Here is a 16410-nt window from a genome sequence, read left to right on the forward strand (position 1 = left end):
CTGCTCCAGGGTTTACACCCCTCTCAGGATCGAGGCGGATACCTTCCTTCTGGATTGGATGAACGAGTTACTGTATACGTTTCCTCCATTCCCTCTGATTCTCAAGACTCTCGTCAATCTCAAGTCCACGAGTGCCACCATGATTCTAATAGCTCCTCGGTGGCCCCGACAGCCATGGTTCTCCCTTCTGTTGCAACTCAGTGCCAGGGAGCCTATTCCTCTACCTCCTTTCCTTCTCTGCTTACACAGAGTCGGGGTTCTCTGTTTCATCCCAACCTCCAGTCTTTGCACTTAACAGCTTGGTTCCTCAAGACTTAATGCCCTCGTTCCAGCTCTCCCAGCCTGTGCTGGATGTCCTGGAGGCGTCTCGGAAGGAGTCCACTCGCCACTGTTACCATTAGAAGTGGACCCGCTTTTCTTCCTGGTGTGCTACTCGGCAGCTGGAGCCTCTATCTGCCTCCTTGTCTGCTGTCCTGGATTATCTGTTGCACTTGTCTGGTGCTGGGCTCAAGTCCTCTTCGGTTCAAGTCCACCTTAGTGCCATTGCTGCTTTTCATCAGCCGATTGACGGGAAGCCTATCTATGTTCATCCTGTGGTTTCCCGCTTCATGAAAGAACTTTTTCACGTTCATCCGCCCCTTAAACCTCCTCCGGTGGTTTGGGATCTTAACATGGTCCTTCCTCAATTGATACAATCTTTGGTAGATACACCGAGCTTAAGTAGACTTTTGGACAAGTCCTCAGTGTTCCAATATAAAGCTTCCGTCTGGTACAAGTTGATCCAAGCGACCTCTGTTAAGGAGCCTCTGTCTTATGAAATCAAATGGCAACATACTCTAAACTTACCTTCTGATGCAATCGACTGGAATGCTATATGGCTAACATTTCATAAATCCATCAGATCGGCCTCGGTGTTACAATCCATATTTTTCCTGCTACATCGTGCTGTCTGGACTCCTCAGCTGTCAAACAAAATAGACCATCTTCTTCATCTAAATGCTGGTCATGTGATAGTGATGATGGCTCTTTGGAACACTTGCTATTCAACTGTAAACATCTCGCCATTTACTGGAATAAGGTGTGGGACACCATAAGTTTAATCTTAGCCATTTCAGAGCCACTTACTCTCAGAATTCTCATACTAATGTCTCATGGTTTGACCACTCCTCTAGATAAGTATAAGAGTCACCTCCTCACAGTTATGCTGTCGCTGGCAATTCAAAATGTTCTTTTTGGATGGAAACACTTAGATAATGTAGAATATCATGCATGGTGGAACACTGTATGCCTACATGGTAAATACGAACAGGTGATAGCAGAAAAAAGAAACACCCTTGTAAAGTATAAGAATGTTTGGTCTCCTATACACCAATACTGTTTGAATACGTAACTTGATATTATATCTCCTCACTATATTTATATATCTCTGATGACGCTGGAACCTGATATGTTTTGTGCTGCACTGCCTTTGATATTGAAATTTTTGTTACCGATAATTTTCAATACTTACTTGACTGTTTGATCCAGGATTTCACCGTATTTGTTTTCTGTACATGGACCATATACTTTCTACTGTATTTTTGTTATCCTTTGTATTGTGTTTTTTGGAAACTTAATAAAAATTTTGAACTGAAAAAAACCCCAAAAAAAACCCTCCGTTCGAGCCGCTAGCGCAAACTCACTTGAAATATCTTACTTGGAAAGTTGTGTTTCTTATTGCTCTCACTTCTGCCTGTTGGGTCAGTGAGCTTCAAGCCTTGGTGGCGGACCTACCTTTCACTGTCTTCCATCATCATCCTAAGTTCTTGCCTAAGATTGTTTCTGATTTTCACATCAATCAATCTATTGTTCTTCCTGTGTTTTTTCCAAAGCCCCATTCTCACCCTGGAGAAGTTGTTCTTCATTCTTTTGACTGTAAGCGTGCGCTGGCCTTCTACTTGAAGCAATACCGCTCCTCATCGTTCTGCTCCCCAGCTGTTCCTCTCTTTCGCTCCCAATCGTTTGGGTCGCTCTGTTTCTAAGCAGACCATTTCTAACTGGTTGGCCGCTTGTATCTCTTTTTGTTACGCTCAGGCTGGTCTCTCCCTGCCGGGTCGAGTCACAGGCCACAAGGTCAGAGCGATGGCGGCGTCAGTTGCTTTTCTCCACTCGACTCCCATCGAGGAAATCTGTAAGGCTGCCACTTGGTCCTAGGTTCATACATTTACCTCGCACTACTGTCTGGATACTTTCTCCAGGCATGATGGCCATTTTGGCCAATCCGTTTTGCAAAATCTATTCTCCTGAAATTGCGAACACTCCCTCCATCCCATTCTGGTTAGCTTGGAAGTCTCCCACATGTAGAGAATATGCTGCCTGCTTGTCCTGGGATAAAGCACAGTTACTTACCGTAACAGGTGTTATCCAGGACAGCAGGCAGATATTCTCGCAACCCACCCACCTCCCCGTGGTTGGCTTCTTTGCTAGCTATCTGAACTGAGGACATGCTGAGGAGACGCATGACCTAGGCAGGGCAGAAAGGGCACGCACGCATGCGCGGGCCAATCTCAAGCTTGAAGGTCTTCGAGCAAGTCTGCTTGCGAAAACGTCCGCTTAGGGGGCTCCGTCGGTGACATCATCCACATGTAGAGAATATCTGCCTGCTGTCCCTGGATAACACCTGTTACGGTAAGTAACTGTGCTTTTTGAGTTCTGGTTACATCTTACTGGTTTTCATTCTTTGTTTAAATGTACATACATGTAAACTCTTGTTGGTGTTTAGGTAAACTCGGAATACTATACTGGCTGGCTGGATTACTGGGGAAGCAATCACTCTACCAGCAGCCCAGAGAAGGTGACACAGACACTCTATGACATGCTGGAGATTGGAGCCAATGTTAACATGTAAGGAGGCAGCTGGTGTGGAAAAGGAAAAAGCACCAGGTATCGGTGTACAGGTGCTTGAGGGCATGCAGGGCTGGGGTGTCAAACAGAGGCAGATGCCAGGATAGGAGTTTGGCACAGAGAAGAGAGTTAATGACAGCAACATTTTCCACTTATTTTTGGTTTTATTTTAGCAGCCAACTGACTTTAATACTATTTACTGTTGTTCTACTGGAGGGTATTGTGTATATTTTGTACAGAGAAGAGAGTATCTATTTTTGGAGGCAGATACCAGCAAACACATGGAAAATTTTGATCAGCAATGAATAAATGCTAGTGACATGCTGAATGAGTATGAGCAATTTGAGAGCACAGCAAAGCAAAAATAGACTTAAGTTACCAGCAAACAAAAGGGCTGCATAAGAACATAAGTATTACCACACTGGGATAGACTGAAGGTCCATCAAGCCCAGTATCCTGTTTCCAACAGTGGCCAACCCAGGTCCCAAGTACCTAGCTAGATCTGAAGTAGTAAAACAGTTTTTATGCTGCTTAAGCCATCTCAATAATGGCCTATGGACATTTCTTTTAGGAAATTATCCAAACCTTTTTTAAACCCTGCTAAACTAACTGATTTCACCTAAGGGCTCATCAGGTGGCTTCTACTGAGCAATGAGCAATTGAAAAAGGAGGCAGAAATCCACAGCTAATTGCAAAAATGTCCCCCTTCCTGTCAGTGCATGAGCAGAAGGGTGATGTTTAAAAAAACAAACAAAATAACCACAACTACAAGCTGCCATCTGCATGTTCCTCAACAATAGCAAAATCCATAGTAGTCTAGCAGTCCCCCTGATTTGCCCTGCCCTCCCCTCCCTCTCAGAGAGAAGGGGTTGGATTGGAGAGCATTAAAATCCCCTCAACTAAGCCTTCTGTACCATCTCATCATCAGCCCAGAGAATAAAAAGCTTCTCTACGTTGCTGTGGATTAAATAGCCTTCTTACTATACATTTTAATATATTGTGTGAGTTAATGTCAGCACTGAAACCCTTTCTGCATTGTGCAGCCAGTAACAAACATATAGACCAGTTGTTAACTATATGTTTCTGTCCTTTGGTAGCTTTCTGCATTGACCGCCCCCAAAAAATGGCAGTGAAAAAGCAAAGTTGTTTACCTGTAACAAACATTCTCACAGGTCAGGAGATTAGTTCTCACAAATTGGTGAAATCGACGAAACCTGTATAAGAGAAAATGTAAACAGAGCTCTCCAGGCTGCCAGAACTTGTCAGAGCAATGAACTATGCATATCTTTATCTTTATTGTAAGCTTCTGTACTGCTACTAATGACTGGGGAGTCAATTGAGAGTGGTTTGGTGGAGGATGGGCAGGGGAGGGCTTCAATGGCTGGGGAGGGCTTCAATGGCTGGGAGGGTGTAGATGAGCAGAGATTTCGGCAGTTGGAACCCAAGCATAGTACCGGGTAAAGCTTTGGATTCTTGCCCATAAATAGCTAAGAAGAAAAAAAAAAAAAAAAAAATTTAAATTGAATCAGGTTGGGCAGACTGGATGGACCATTCGGGTCTTTATCTGCCGTCATCTACTATGTTACTATGGTTTTCAAAGAAATCTGTAATGGATTTTAAATACAACTTCAGATGGACTCCACAGTGATTTTTGTTGGCCTCCTAGCTTCTTGGCTAGGGTACCGTGTTTGCATTTGCATTAATACACTATGCAGGGTAGGATGGTCAATAAGACGATGGTAAAAATTCAACCTCATCAGAACATGCCTCCACAAGTCTGAATATGTTCGACCTCATGTAGATAAGATATGGTTAAAATTTGAAGTAGTTTGGGACAAATTTAGAGGACTCTCATATTCCTACAAATATCCTCATAATGCGGCTGGCTATTTATAAAAATATGGTAATGTGGTTATAAACTTCATAAGAACATAAGTACTAGTACTGCTGGAAAGCAAAAAGTTAGTTTAGTGATAAATAGGCAGTCGAAAATCAAGTTGATGTCACATTTTAGGATAAAATCTAAGAAGTAAGAATGTCAGAGACTAAAAGCAGTGCTAAAGTATGGCTGCTAGGGAAGGGCACTGATGAACTCTCCAGTTGACATCTTCCAGTATGGCTGCTAGGGAAGGGCACTGATGAACTCTCCCGTTGACATCTTCCAATCAATAGGGATGTTCTTTAATTGATGATGTACTTACACATTTATAAAAGGCTACTTTGAAAGAGGCAGCTCATCTGGCCATGTTCAAGGTCTTCGAAACTTAGCAGCGTGCAAGAATGTGACGTATTCAACCTTCTGCTATTAACGTTTTGGTTCATGCTCTTGTCATTAGTCATTTAGACTATTGCAACTCATTATGTTTTAATCTTTTTTTATTGAGTAGACAAAAAGCATAAGGAACAGAGATACAGTATAAACAAAGAGGTGACTCAAGAACAAAAGAAACAAGCAACAGATCACTCATAAAAAGTTTTCAGTTTTAACAAAAACCTCCCCCCCCTCCCAAGCCTCTCCTACCCCCTTCTCAGATCCAGATTTACAAACAAACAATAACTACCACAAGAGATGTAGGAAAACCAAGCAAAAAATTCAAGATGTGGCTCCAATTCCTAGGAGAGAAAGAAGACCAAAATGTACCCCAGGTGCGCTAAAAGTATCTCCCAGGGACAGAAGCCAAATCTGATATCTAGGTACGTTCCAGCTTAATCAAAGAGATCATTTGTAATTTCCACTGCTGCACAGAAGGACCTGTCACATCCAACCAGCGCAGCAGTATGAACTTTTCCCCAACAAAGTCACCCTCTTTAAAAAGAAGTTGTAACCTCTGGGTATAGGTTTTTGTAGGGAAAAGACATCAGATAAGATACCAGAGTCCAGTTTAACACCACATCCCCACAAGGCAGATATTTGACAAAGCAAGCGCTGCCAAAAGTGTTGTATAAAAGAGCAAGTCCAGACCATTTAAGAACATAAGAACATAAGCAGTGCCTCCGCCGGGTCAGACCATAGGTCCATCCTGCCCGGCAGTCCGCTCCCGCGGCGGCCCAAACAGGTCACGACCTGTCTGAATCACTAGAAGGGGCTCCCTTGCCACCTTGGTTTCTCATTGAAGTCCTATCTTCCCATCGAAGTCCTAACCCTCTGGTCTTGCGCATGCACGACCTGGTTGGGTTTCTATACTTATTACCTGGTTAGCTTTCTATACTTGTGTTACATCCCAGCTCCTCCCTCAGTATCCCACGATCCCTTTATCCCTCAGGAATTCGTCCAATCCCTGTTTGAATCCCTGTACCGTACTCTGCTTGATCACTTCCTCCGGTAGCGCATTCCAAGTGTCCACGACCCTTTGCGTGAAAAAAAACTTCCTTGCATTTGTTTTGAACCTATCTCCCTTCAGTTTCTCCGAATGCCCCCTCGTACCTGTTGTCCCCTTCAGCCTGAAGAATCTGTCCCTATCCACCCTCTCTATGCCCCTCATGATCTTGAAGGTCTCTATCATATCTCCCCTGAGCCTCCTTTTTTCCAGAGAGAAGAGCCCCAGCCTATCCAACCTCTCAGCGTATGGGCAGTGTTCCAGCCCTCTTACTAGTTTCGTTGCTCTCCTTTGGACTCTCTCAAGTACTGCCATGTCCTTCTTGAGGTACGGCGACCAATATTGAACGCAGTATTCCAGATGTGGACGCACCATCGCTCGATACAATGGCATGATGACTTCCCGTGTCCTGGTTGTTATGCCCCTCTTTATGATGCCCAGCATCCTGTTGGCTTTTTTCGAGGCTGCTGCGCACTGTGCAGATGGCTTCAGTGATTTATCCACCATCACACCCAAGTCTCTCTCAAGACTGCTGTCTCCCAACAATGCCCCCCCCAATTTGTAGTTGAACAATGGATTCTTTTTCCCTATATGCATGACCTTGCATTTTTCCACGTTAAAGCGCATTTGCCATTTGTTTGCCCAGTCTTCCAGTTTGTCCAGGTCCCTTTGTAGGTCCTCACACTCCTCCCTGGACCTAACTCTGCCGCACAGTTTAGTATCGTCTGCAAATTTTATAACCTCGCACTTTGCCTCCTTTTCCAGGTCATTGATAAATATGTTGAAGAGTAACGGCCCCAGCACCGATCCCTTGGCACACCGCTCGTGACTCCCCGCCAGTCAGAATATTGGCCCTTTACTCCGACCCTCTGCAGTCTACCCGACAACCAGTGCTCGATCCATCTGTGCACATCCCCTCCCACCCCGTGGTTCCACAGCTTCCTAAGCAGCCTTTCATGTGGCACCTTGTCGAAAGCCTTTTGAAAATCGAGGTAAATGATGTCTATAGGTTCCCCATTGTCCACCCGACTGCTTATTCCCTCAAAGAAGTACAGAAGGTTCGTTAAGCATGACCTTCCCTTACAGAATCCATGCTGGCTTGTTCTCAGTAGGCCATTTCCCTCGATGTGCTCGCAAATACTGTCCTTTGACCCAGAGAGGCAGAAACTGCTCCACACTTAGGACAACAGGCACTAGCAGCATAACCAAGAAGTCCAGCCTTTCAAGGCGAAATATAGAGGCGCAAAGCGAACTTGTACTGTAGTTCCCAACACACTACATTATCTGTTGTCTTGCGAATTGCCAAAACAAATGTTTTAAATGTCTGTTCAGAAAGCTCCATTTGTAAATCCACTTGCCAAGACCTGGCATAGGAGTGCTAAGGTAGTGTAGGAGTGGAATCCTGAAGAGCAAAAATCAAACTTATTTAGCGATGAAACGACATGGGACCCATGAGTTGAAGAGAACATGGCGGCATTTTATTTTTTCTGTCACAGTTCCTCAAACATGGAACTCCCTCCCTATTTATCTAAGAGAAGAAAACAACTTAGATAAATTTAAAAGCAAACTAAAAAGCTTTCTTTTTAAAGATGCTTTTGATACTTAAAAAAAACAAACAACAAACTCGACTAGGAGTTCTAGTTTATTTCCATAACCTCTTTTAAGGTTATCGTTTATTCCCCCCTACTGTTTTTTACCATAATTGTTCTCTTTTCTATCAGCAATTTGTATTTCTCTACCCATTCTTTCCCTTCGTTTTTACTGTTTATACTGCTAATCAATAATTTGTTATGTTTGTTTAGTGTCTTTGTTTTTGTTGTCCCCTGCATTATTTGTAATTTTAAAGATATGTACATCGCTTAGAAATTTGAGTAAGCGATTAACCAAATATACAATAAACTTGAAACACGACCTCTCAGCTCTCATCGTCACTTTATTTCTCTATTGCAACTCATTATATAAGAACATACAAGTTAAAGAACTCAAAAGGCTCCAATTAATTCAAAATACTGGTCACAAAAAATATGATCATTTAACACCCTTATTTAAATCGGCACACTGGTTACTGATATCATATCTAATTGCATACAAAATTCTATTATTAGTTTTCAAAATTTGCTCCTCAGACACACCATTATGTCTCAGTAAATTTCTGACACCCTACACTCCATCTCGAACTCTAAGATCCCTAAATCACAATCGCTTAGTTGTTCCTACTTTTAGAGAAATATTTCTTGATTCAATTCGTTACTCAATATTCTCTGTTCAGGATCCAGAATTATGGAACGCTCTTCCTAGTAACCTCGAACTTCTTTACAAATTTTTAAGAAAGATCATAAAACTTTTCTATTTTCCTATGCTTTTCTATAAGCATCAGTTTCTATATTCTGTACTATCAGTCTCACCAGATGAAGCATAGACCATCCCTATACCTCATGGGGCTCATAATTAAAAAAAAAAAAAAAAAAAAAAGTTCAAAAAATGGCTTAAGTCGGTACTTGAATGATCAAAAAAACAGATCGTCCAAGTACCGATAGTCAAAGCAAAAAACTGTTCTAAGTCAGTACTTGAACGATCAAAAAGACAGATTGTCCAAGTACTGATAATCAAAGCTGGTTTTAGACGTATCTAAAACCAGCTTAGGCCTTTACCCTGCCTCTGAACACCTAGAGCGAAAAGAGGCTTTTTTTAAGCAGGGGAAAGGGCAGAAGGTGGGCCGACCTAGACTTAGTTGTCTGGCAGCCATAACCAAAAAGGGTTGACAATATCGTCTCCGGATTGATATGGCTGGGTAGAGAACCTTCACCCAAGCTAAGTATTGCTTTAACTGAAGATTGATTAATAATGAAAACTGAATTAATATAGGGCAACAACTATATTGAACACTTTGTAATTAAAATTCGAAAGAAACATAATTGGAAAAATTGGGACAGATTGAACTATAATTTCTGGTGGAACTCAGTTTGCCATATATATAAGATGGAACATGCATTTGCAACACAAAAAGGATATATGAATAAGTTCAAAAAGATTTGGGGACCATTAACAGAATATTGCAATATTTGAATTTCATTTTCCCATGATAAGAAAATAGTATAAAGAAGGAGGGGGGAGGGGTTAAGGGGAGGGAATTATTCTCTTTATCATACATTATAAATAAAATATTATAATAGATGATATTCTTACATGAAAATAATGTAATAAAGGGAGGGGGAAAAGGTTCATATTTAAATAATAATTGATAAAATCATTACAATATATATATTGTATAACTTTATAAGAAAAATAATTACAATTATATGATATATAAAACCATAAGAAAAATAAGACAAGAAATGTTATATATAAAATATATTATAAAAAATATCAAGTGTATTGTTAAGATAATTGTATGAAAATTTAAGACACTTGTTGTTAAATGGAAAAAAAATTCAATAAAAAAACTTAAACAGAAAGAAACTCTTAAAAATTTTACATATACATAACAATTCTTTAAAAATAATATTCCCATCGAGACGAATAGGACCGATGATAGTCTGCATGTAGGTTACTCCTTATGATTAGCTCTAAGGTTCTAACCGCAGACACTTGAGATTATCTGTCTCTTTGAAGGGAATATTACTGTTATCACTCTTTAACAAAAGCATGTTAGTAGTGTGTTTCACATAAACTTTTGAAGGGATTAGGGAAAGAAGTAATACATAGAACAGATAAAATACATCAAGTTGAATATAAGGAACTTGATTGAAAAAAATGAAGCAGAATTCATTAAGATACCATTAAGTAAAGATATCAAGTTATTTTGGAATTCAATCTGGTCTCAAGTAAACTCTTTATTGGAAAACCATGGTGCGCTTTCCTATGATACTGTTTTATTCGGAATGGCTATGAGAAAGAAAAGTCAAATATCGTCATATAATAACAAACTTTTATTAGTCATGACAGGGGTTGCCATTCAACATATTACCAATAATTGGAAAAATTACAAGAATCTTAATCACACATTCTGGTGGAATTCATTATGCCATATTTTTAAGATGGAAAGAGCAATAGCGATACAAAAAGGGACATATAATAACTTTGTAAAGATATGGGGGCCATTGGCAAAGTATTGCGATGAATAGTCATCAGTTCTTTTCTTTTCCTTTTCTTTTCTTTCTTAGCTGTATATAGCACACTCAAGGGGGAGGGTGGAGTTAGGGAATAATTTTATAAGATATGTTATAATATGTTATATAACATGTGTATATTCTATTTTAGTTGAAAATGTGATGGTGGGTGGGTTGGTGGGGGTTATTACACTATTAGATTTTATGGGTTAGATATTATAGTGCTATATTGGAATTACTTGTATGATGTATTTTTGTGCACTTGTTGTTTTGATTTGAAAATGAATAAAGACTTAAAAAAAAAAAAGAAATGGTCGACAGAATTGCAGTACTTGTCACTGGCAACGGAGAAGAAAGGTTACTCAGAGTTCTAAAAATTGGCCATGGAACTAGTAAACAGCAAGCTGAAGCCTGTCTCACATTACTGGGTGAGTGGATTCTTCGGAGATGAGACCAGGAATTGATGTCTGATTCTACTGCAAGTAATACAGGTCCGAAGTATGATGCATGCACCTTCGTTGAATCATCAGTAGGACAAGAGTTAGCATGGCTCGCCTGTTGACATCCTATGATGGTACTGGTGCTTGGAAGCTGGTTTTAAGAAAGGTTTGGACAAGTTCCTGGAGGAAAAGTCCATAGTCTGTTATTGAGAAAGACATGGGGGAAGCCACTGCTTGCCCTGGATTGGCAACTTGGAATATTGTTACTCCTTCGGTTTTGGCAAGGTACTAGTGATCTGGATTGGCCACTGTGAGAACGGGATACTGGGCTTGATGGACCATTGGTCTAACCCAGTAAGACTATTCTTATGTTCTTAGTTGAGGACCAGATGTTGCGGTGTTCATAAGATTTCAAAAAAATGAACCATACATAGACCAGGATTTGTATGAGGTTGCTGCGAATGATATGTTTGCGATCCTTTGGAAAGAAATTGCAACTTTCAGCAGGACAGCCATGAATGCATCACATCCAAGGGAGACTACAAGGAACTTGTTGAATGCTGTTTAATTTTTCTTGACGGCTGCCTGGATGCAGATAAAGCAAAGCCATCGTTTTGAGCACCCGGGGCCTTCCACCATACATGGTAGATGGCAAAGGCCATCTACAGTATTAAGATATTTCTGTTCCAGCAGCAGTTCTCTCTTACTGTCTAAGAAAGGCAGGGCATCTAAGAACTGATTCTTTTTGTTAGCCTTATCTACATCCAATACTGGCTTGAAGCACCTCTTGTAAAATCACCACTCAACAACTTATAAAAGACAAACGTAAAGCATTCTACTCTTCCAAAATCAACTTATCTAGCACTAGTTCAAAAGGAATCAATACAAAAGAGCTGTTCAACTTAGTTAAAAATTTATTTGACACCACACGCTATACTCAACTCGTACACAATATTAATCTACCTTCAGCAAACGATTTAGCACAACCCCACCGCGTCAGAGCAGCCTAGCCTGGACTCCCCCCTTAAAAGGAGGTGAGCTGATGGTGCGTGGTGCCGAGCGGAGCAGAGGCAGGCGAGGAGCTTAGGAGCTGAGGAGAGCTGCGAGAGGAGCAGAGAGGAGGCGAAGGGGAGGCAGAGGGGAGTCAGCAAGGGATTGGGAAGTAAGGGGCAGCGGCGAGAGGTAGCTCCACCCACCCCCACTGCGTCAGAGCAGCCTAGGCCGGACTCCCCCCTTAAAAGGAGGTGAGCCGACGGTGCGTGGTCCTGAGTGGAGCAGAGGCAGGAGAGGAGCTTAGGAGCCGAGGAGAGCTGCGAGAGGAGCAGAGAGGAGGCAAAGGGGAGGCAGAGGAGAGTCAGCAAGGGATTGGGAAGTAAGGGGCAGCGGCGAGAGGTAGCTCCGCCCACCCCCACTGCGTCAGAGCAGCCTAGCCCAGACTCCCCCCTTAAAAGGGGAGGAGCCAATGGCGCGCAGCCGTTCGGCGCGCGGCAAAGGCGAGCGGCAAAGGCGCTTGCCTTAGCAAGAGTGCCTTAAGAAGGAGCCTTAAGAAGGAGCCAGGAAGCTAGGTCGCCAAGAGAGAGACTCAAAACGTAAGTTACAAGGCTTATTTTTACCTAGCCACACACTACAGGGATCACGTCTTGCACACACACACACCCAGAACAAGCACTCATCACAAACCAGCAGACAGGAAGTCAGGTCAAATACATCCGACAGAGAGAGAAGGCTCACAAAAGCCCAGACAACTCAGAAGGGAAGCAGAAAATGATTGCCCATGGAAGCCAGAAGATGGGCTTTCCAGTCTTCTGCACCGGATGCAACATGTATGACTACCTCCCCTCGGGGATTAGGGCATACATTTGCAGTCGATGCAGGGAGCTGGACAGCCTGAAACAGAAAGTCCGACTGTTGGAGGGAACAGTGAGAGAACTAGAACTCCTCACCTTTAAGGAAGAACACAGCAAACAGGAGAAGTTGCTTGTGGAATCCAGTGCCAGCGAATCCAGTGCAGGCGAAGAGATCGAAGAACTTGAGAGATTCATCTAGGAAGCCCAGCAGCAACATGTGGAGGTCCCAGGGCTGGAGAACTGTACCCGAACAACCCAGGAAGAAGGCCTAGGCGAGATGGGAGAAGGCACCACTACAGTGGATGAAGAGATGGATATGGAGGTTGAGGGTGACCACTTACCCAGTGGAAATGAGAGACTGCACGAGGTTGTGACACGGAAGAAAGCATGGATGTAGACTTACGACCCCCAAGGAACCCTCAAATAGAGAAGATTGGGATCATCGTTGAAGATTCCATCTTACGCAATGTGGACAGCCATACCGCAGGAGGAAGAGAAGATAGAGTAAAGGATGTGGCCAGCAGGATCATAGACAGCGCAGGAGGAGAGGAGATTGCTGTAATTATCCATGTGAGAACCAACGATGTGAGCGGAAGGAAGTATGACAGGGAAGAAATGAAGAACCAGCTCCGCTCACTTGGAAGAAAACTGAAGGTCAGGGAGGTGAAAGTGGCCTTCTCTGAGATCCTACCAGTACCAAGAGCAGATACAAAAAGGCAAGATGAACTACGAGTAATCAACGCCTGGATGAGACAATGGTGCGAAGAAGAAGGCTTCGACTTCGTGCGCAACTGGATGGCATTCTGGGAAAGAAGCAGGTACTACAGAAAGGACGGACTACACCTCACCAAGGAAGGAGTGAGAATGCTGGCTGGTAACATGAAGAAGGCCATTGAGAAGGATTTAAACTAAAGATCAGGGGAAAGATGACAGTCGACAACCAGTCGATGGCCCGGGCAACAGGAGGTCCAAATGAGGGCACTACAGACATCTGCCCAGATAAGGGGGAAGAGCTTGAAGCAAATGAAGGAGACACAAAAGGAGCGCAAATAGATACTGTGAAAGACACAATAAGGACTGTGAAGCCCAGAAAACCCAAGAAGGGAGCACAAAGAGAGCTTAAATGTATGTATACATAAGAACATAAGAAGTTGCCTCCGCTAGGTCAGACCAGAGGTCCATTGCACCCAGCAGTCCGCTCCCAAGGCGGCCCATCAGGTCCATGACCTGAAAGGTGATCGTTGTCCAAACCCTTTAATCCCCCTTATCCTTCTTCCTAAGCCCTTTCATAACCTGTCTCTACCTCTATCTGTATCCCTCAATCCCCGTGTCCTTCAGGAATTTATCCAATCCTTCCTTGAAGCCCGGTAGGGTACTCTGTCCTATTACAACCTCCGGAAGCGCATTCCAGGTGTCCACCACCCTCCGAGTGAAAAAGAATTTCCTAGCATTGGTTCTAAACCTGTCCCCTTTCAATTTCTCTGAGTGCCCCCTAGTTCTTGTGGTTCCCAATAGACTGAAGAATCTGTCCCTTTCTACCTTCTCTATACCTTTCATGATCTTGAAAGTCTCTATCATGTCTCCTCTGAGTCTCTGCTTTTCCATGGTGAAGAGCCCCAGCCTTTCTAACCTGTCTGTGTAAGAAAGGTTTTCCATCCCTTTTATCATCTTCGTTGCTCTTCTCTGAACCCTCTCAAGCATCGCCATGTCCCTCTTGAGGTACGGTGACAAAAACTGGACACGGTACTCCAGATGCAGGCGCACCATCGCGCGATATAGCGGCATGATGACTTCCTTCGTCCTGGTTGTAATACCCTTCTTAATAATACCCAACAATGCTGCACATTGTGCCGTTGATGTCATTGTTGTATCCACCAGCACACCCAGGTCTTTTTCAAGGTTACTTTCCCCTAGCACAGATCCCCCCCATTTTGTAGCTGAACATCAGGTTCCTCCTCACTATATGCATGACCTTGCATTTCTCTATATTAAAGTTCATTTGTAATGTAATGTAATGTAATGTAATGTAATTTATTTCTTATATACATCCATTAGGTTCTAAGCGGTTTACAGAAAATATACATTAAGATTAGAAATAAGAAAGGTACTTGAAAAATTCCCTTACTGTCCCGAAGGCTCACAATCTAACTAAAGTACCTGGTTAAATTTGCCATTTATTTGCCCACTCCTACAGTTTGTTTAGATCCCTTTGTAGGTCTTCACATTCTTCCGCGGTTCTAACCAAGCTACAGAGTTTGGTGTCATCCGCAAATTTTATAACTTCACACTTCGTCCCCGCTTCCAGGTCATTTATAAATACATTGAACAGCAGCAGTCCCAGCACTGACCACTGCGGAACACCGCTCGTTACCCTCCTCCAGTCCGAGTAGTGGCCCTTCACTCCAACTCTTTGCTTTCTGCCTGCCAATCAGTGTTTAATCCATCTGTATACGTCCCCTTCCACCCCGTGGTTCCACAGCTTTGTAAGTAGCCGCTCATGAGGCACCTTGTCAAAGGCCTTTTGGAAGTCGAGATAAATGATGTCTACGGGTTCCCCTTTGTCCATCTGGCTGTTTATCCCTTCAAAGAAGTGCAGTAAGTTCGTTTGGCACGATCTTCCCTTACAGAAGCCATGCTGGCTCACAGATGCTGTCTTTTATCAGTGCTTCTACCATCTTGCCCGGAACTGAAGTCAAGCTTACCGGCCTGTAGTTCCCCGGGTCACCCCTCGATCGCTTCTTGAAGATAGGTGTGACATTTGCTATTTTCCAGTCCTCCGGGATCTTCCCAGTTTTCAAGGATAGATTACAAATTTGTCGGATTGTTCCCGCTATTTCGTTCCGTAGTTCTTTTAGCACCCTTGGGTGGATTCCGTCCGGGCCTGATAATTTGTCACTCTTCAATCTATCTATCTGTTTGAGGACATCCTCTTGGCGTACCTCTATTTGTGACAGTTTTTCTTCTTGATCTCCACTTATGATCTCTTCGGGTTCTGGTACATTGGATGTGTCTTCGGTTGTGAAGACTGACGAGAAGAACTTGTTTAACCTGTCAGCTACCTCTTTCCCTTCCTTTACCACTCCCTTTCTGTCTCCATCATCCAGCGGTCCTACTTCCTCCCTCGCCGCTTACTTCCCTTTAACGTATCTGAAGAAAGTTTTGAAGTTTCTTGCTTCCCCCGCCAGCCTCTCTTCATATTCTCTCTTTGCTTTTCTAACCACTCGGTGACATTCTTTTTGGTGTTTTTTGTGTTCCTTCCAGTTCTTCTCCCGGTTTGGTCTTTTTTCCATTTTCGGAACGATTTTTTCTTGTCACCTATCGCTTTCTTCACTTCATGTGTTATCCATACCGGGTCTTTTGTTCGGTTTTTTTTTTTTTTTTTTTGCACCCTTTCCTAAACCTGGGGATATACAGGTTTTGTGCTTCCTGCACCGTGTCCTTGAATAGGGACCAGGCTCTCTCTACGGTCTCCATCATTTTTGAGCTGTTTTTGAGTTTCTTTCTCACCATTGTTCTCATAGCATCGTAGTTCCCTTTCTTGAAGTTGAGCGTTGTCGCTGTGGTTCTCTTCACTTTTGATGTTCCTACTTCTAATTTGTACCGGATCATGTTGTGATCGCTGTTTCCCAGCGGTTCTACTACTTCCACTTCCTTTACAGGTCCCCCTAGCCCATTGAGGATTAGATCGAGAGTTGCATCCCCTCGCGTTGATTCATTGACAAGCTGTTCCATGAAGCAGTCCCTCACAACCTCCAGGAATTCTGCTTCCCTCGCACAGTTGGAGTTTCCAATACTCCAGTCTATCCCAGGGTAG

General features: G+C 43.0%; 1 protein-coding gene across 3 annotated transcripts in view; it reads left to right on the forward strand.

The window, feature by feature from the left end:
- GLB1L (galactosidase beta 1 like) overlaps positions 1-16410 on the forward strand; it is a 390615-nt gene that overhangs the window by 232270 nt on the left and 141935 nt on the right. For all 3 annotated transcript variants that reach the window (XM_033946517.1, XM_033946520.1, XM_033946519.1), the window contains exon 10: positions 2762-2883. In XM_033946517.1, the coding sequence (XP_033802408.1) occupies positions 2762-2883 (122 nt within the window). The remainder of the gene's footprint in view (positions 1-2761; positions 2884-16410) is intronic.

This window comes from Geotrypetes seraphini, chromosome 5 (genome assembly GCF_902459505.1).
Source record: "Geotrypetes seraphini chromosome 5, aGeoSer1.1, whole genome shotgun sequence".
Taxonomy (NCBI): Eukaryota; Metazoa; Chordata; class Amphibia; order Gymnophiona; family Dermophiidae; genus Geotrypetes; species Geotrypetes seraphini.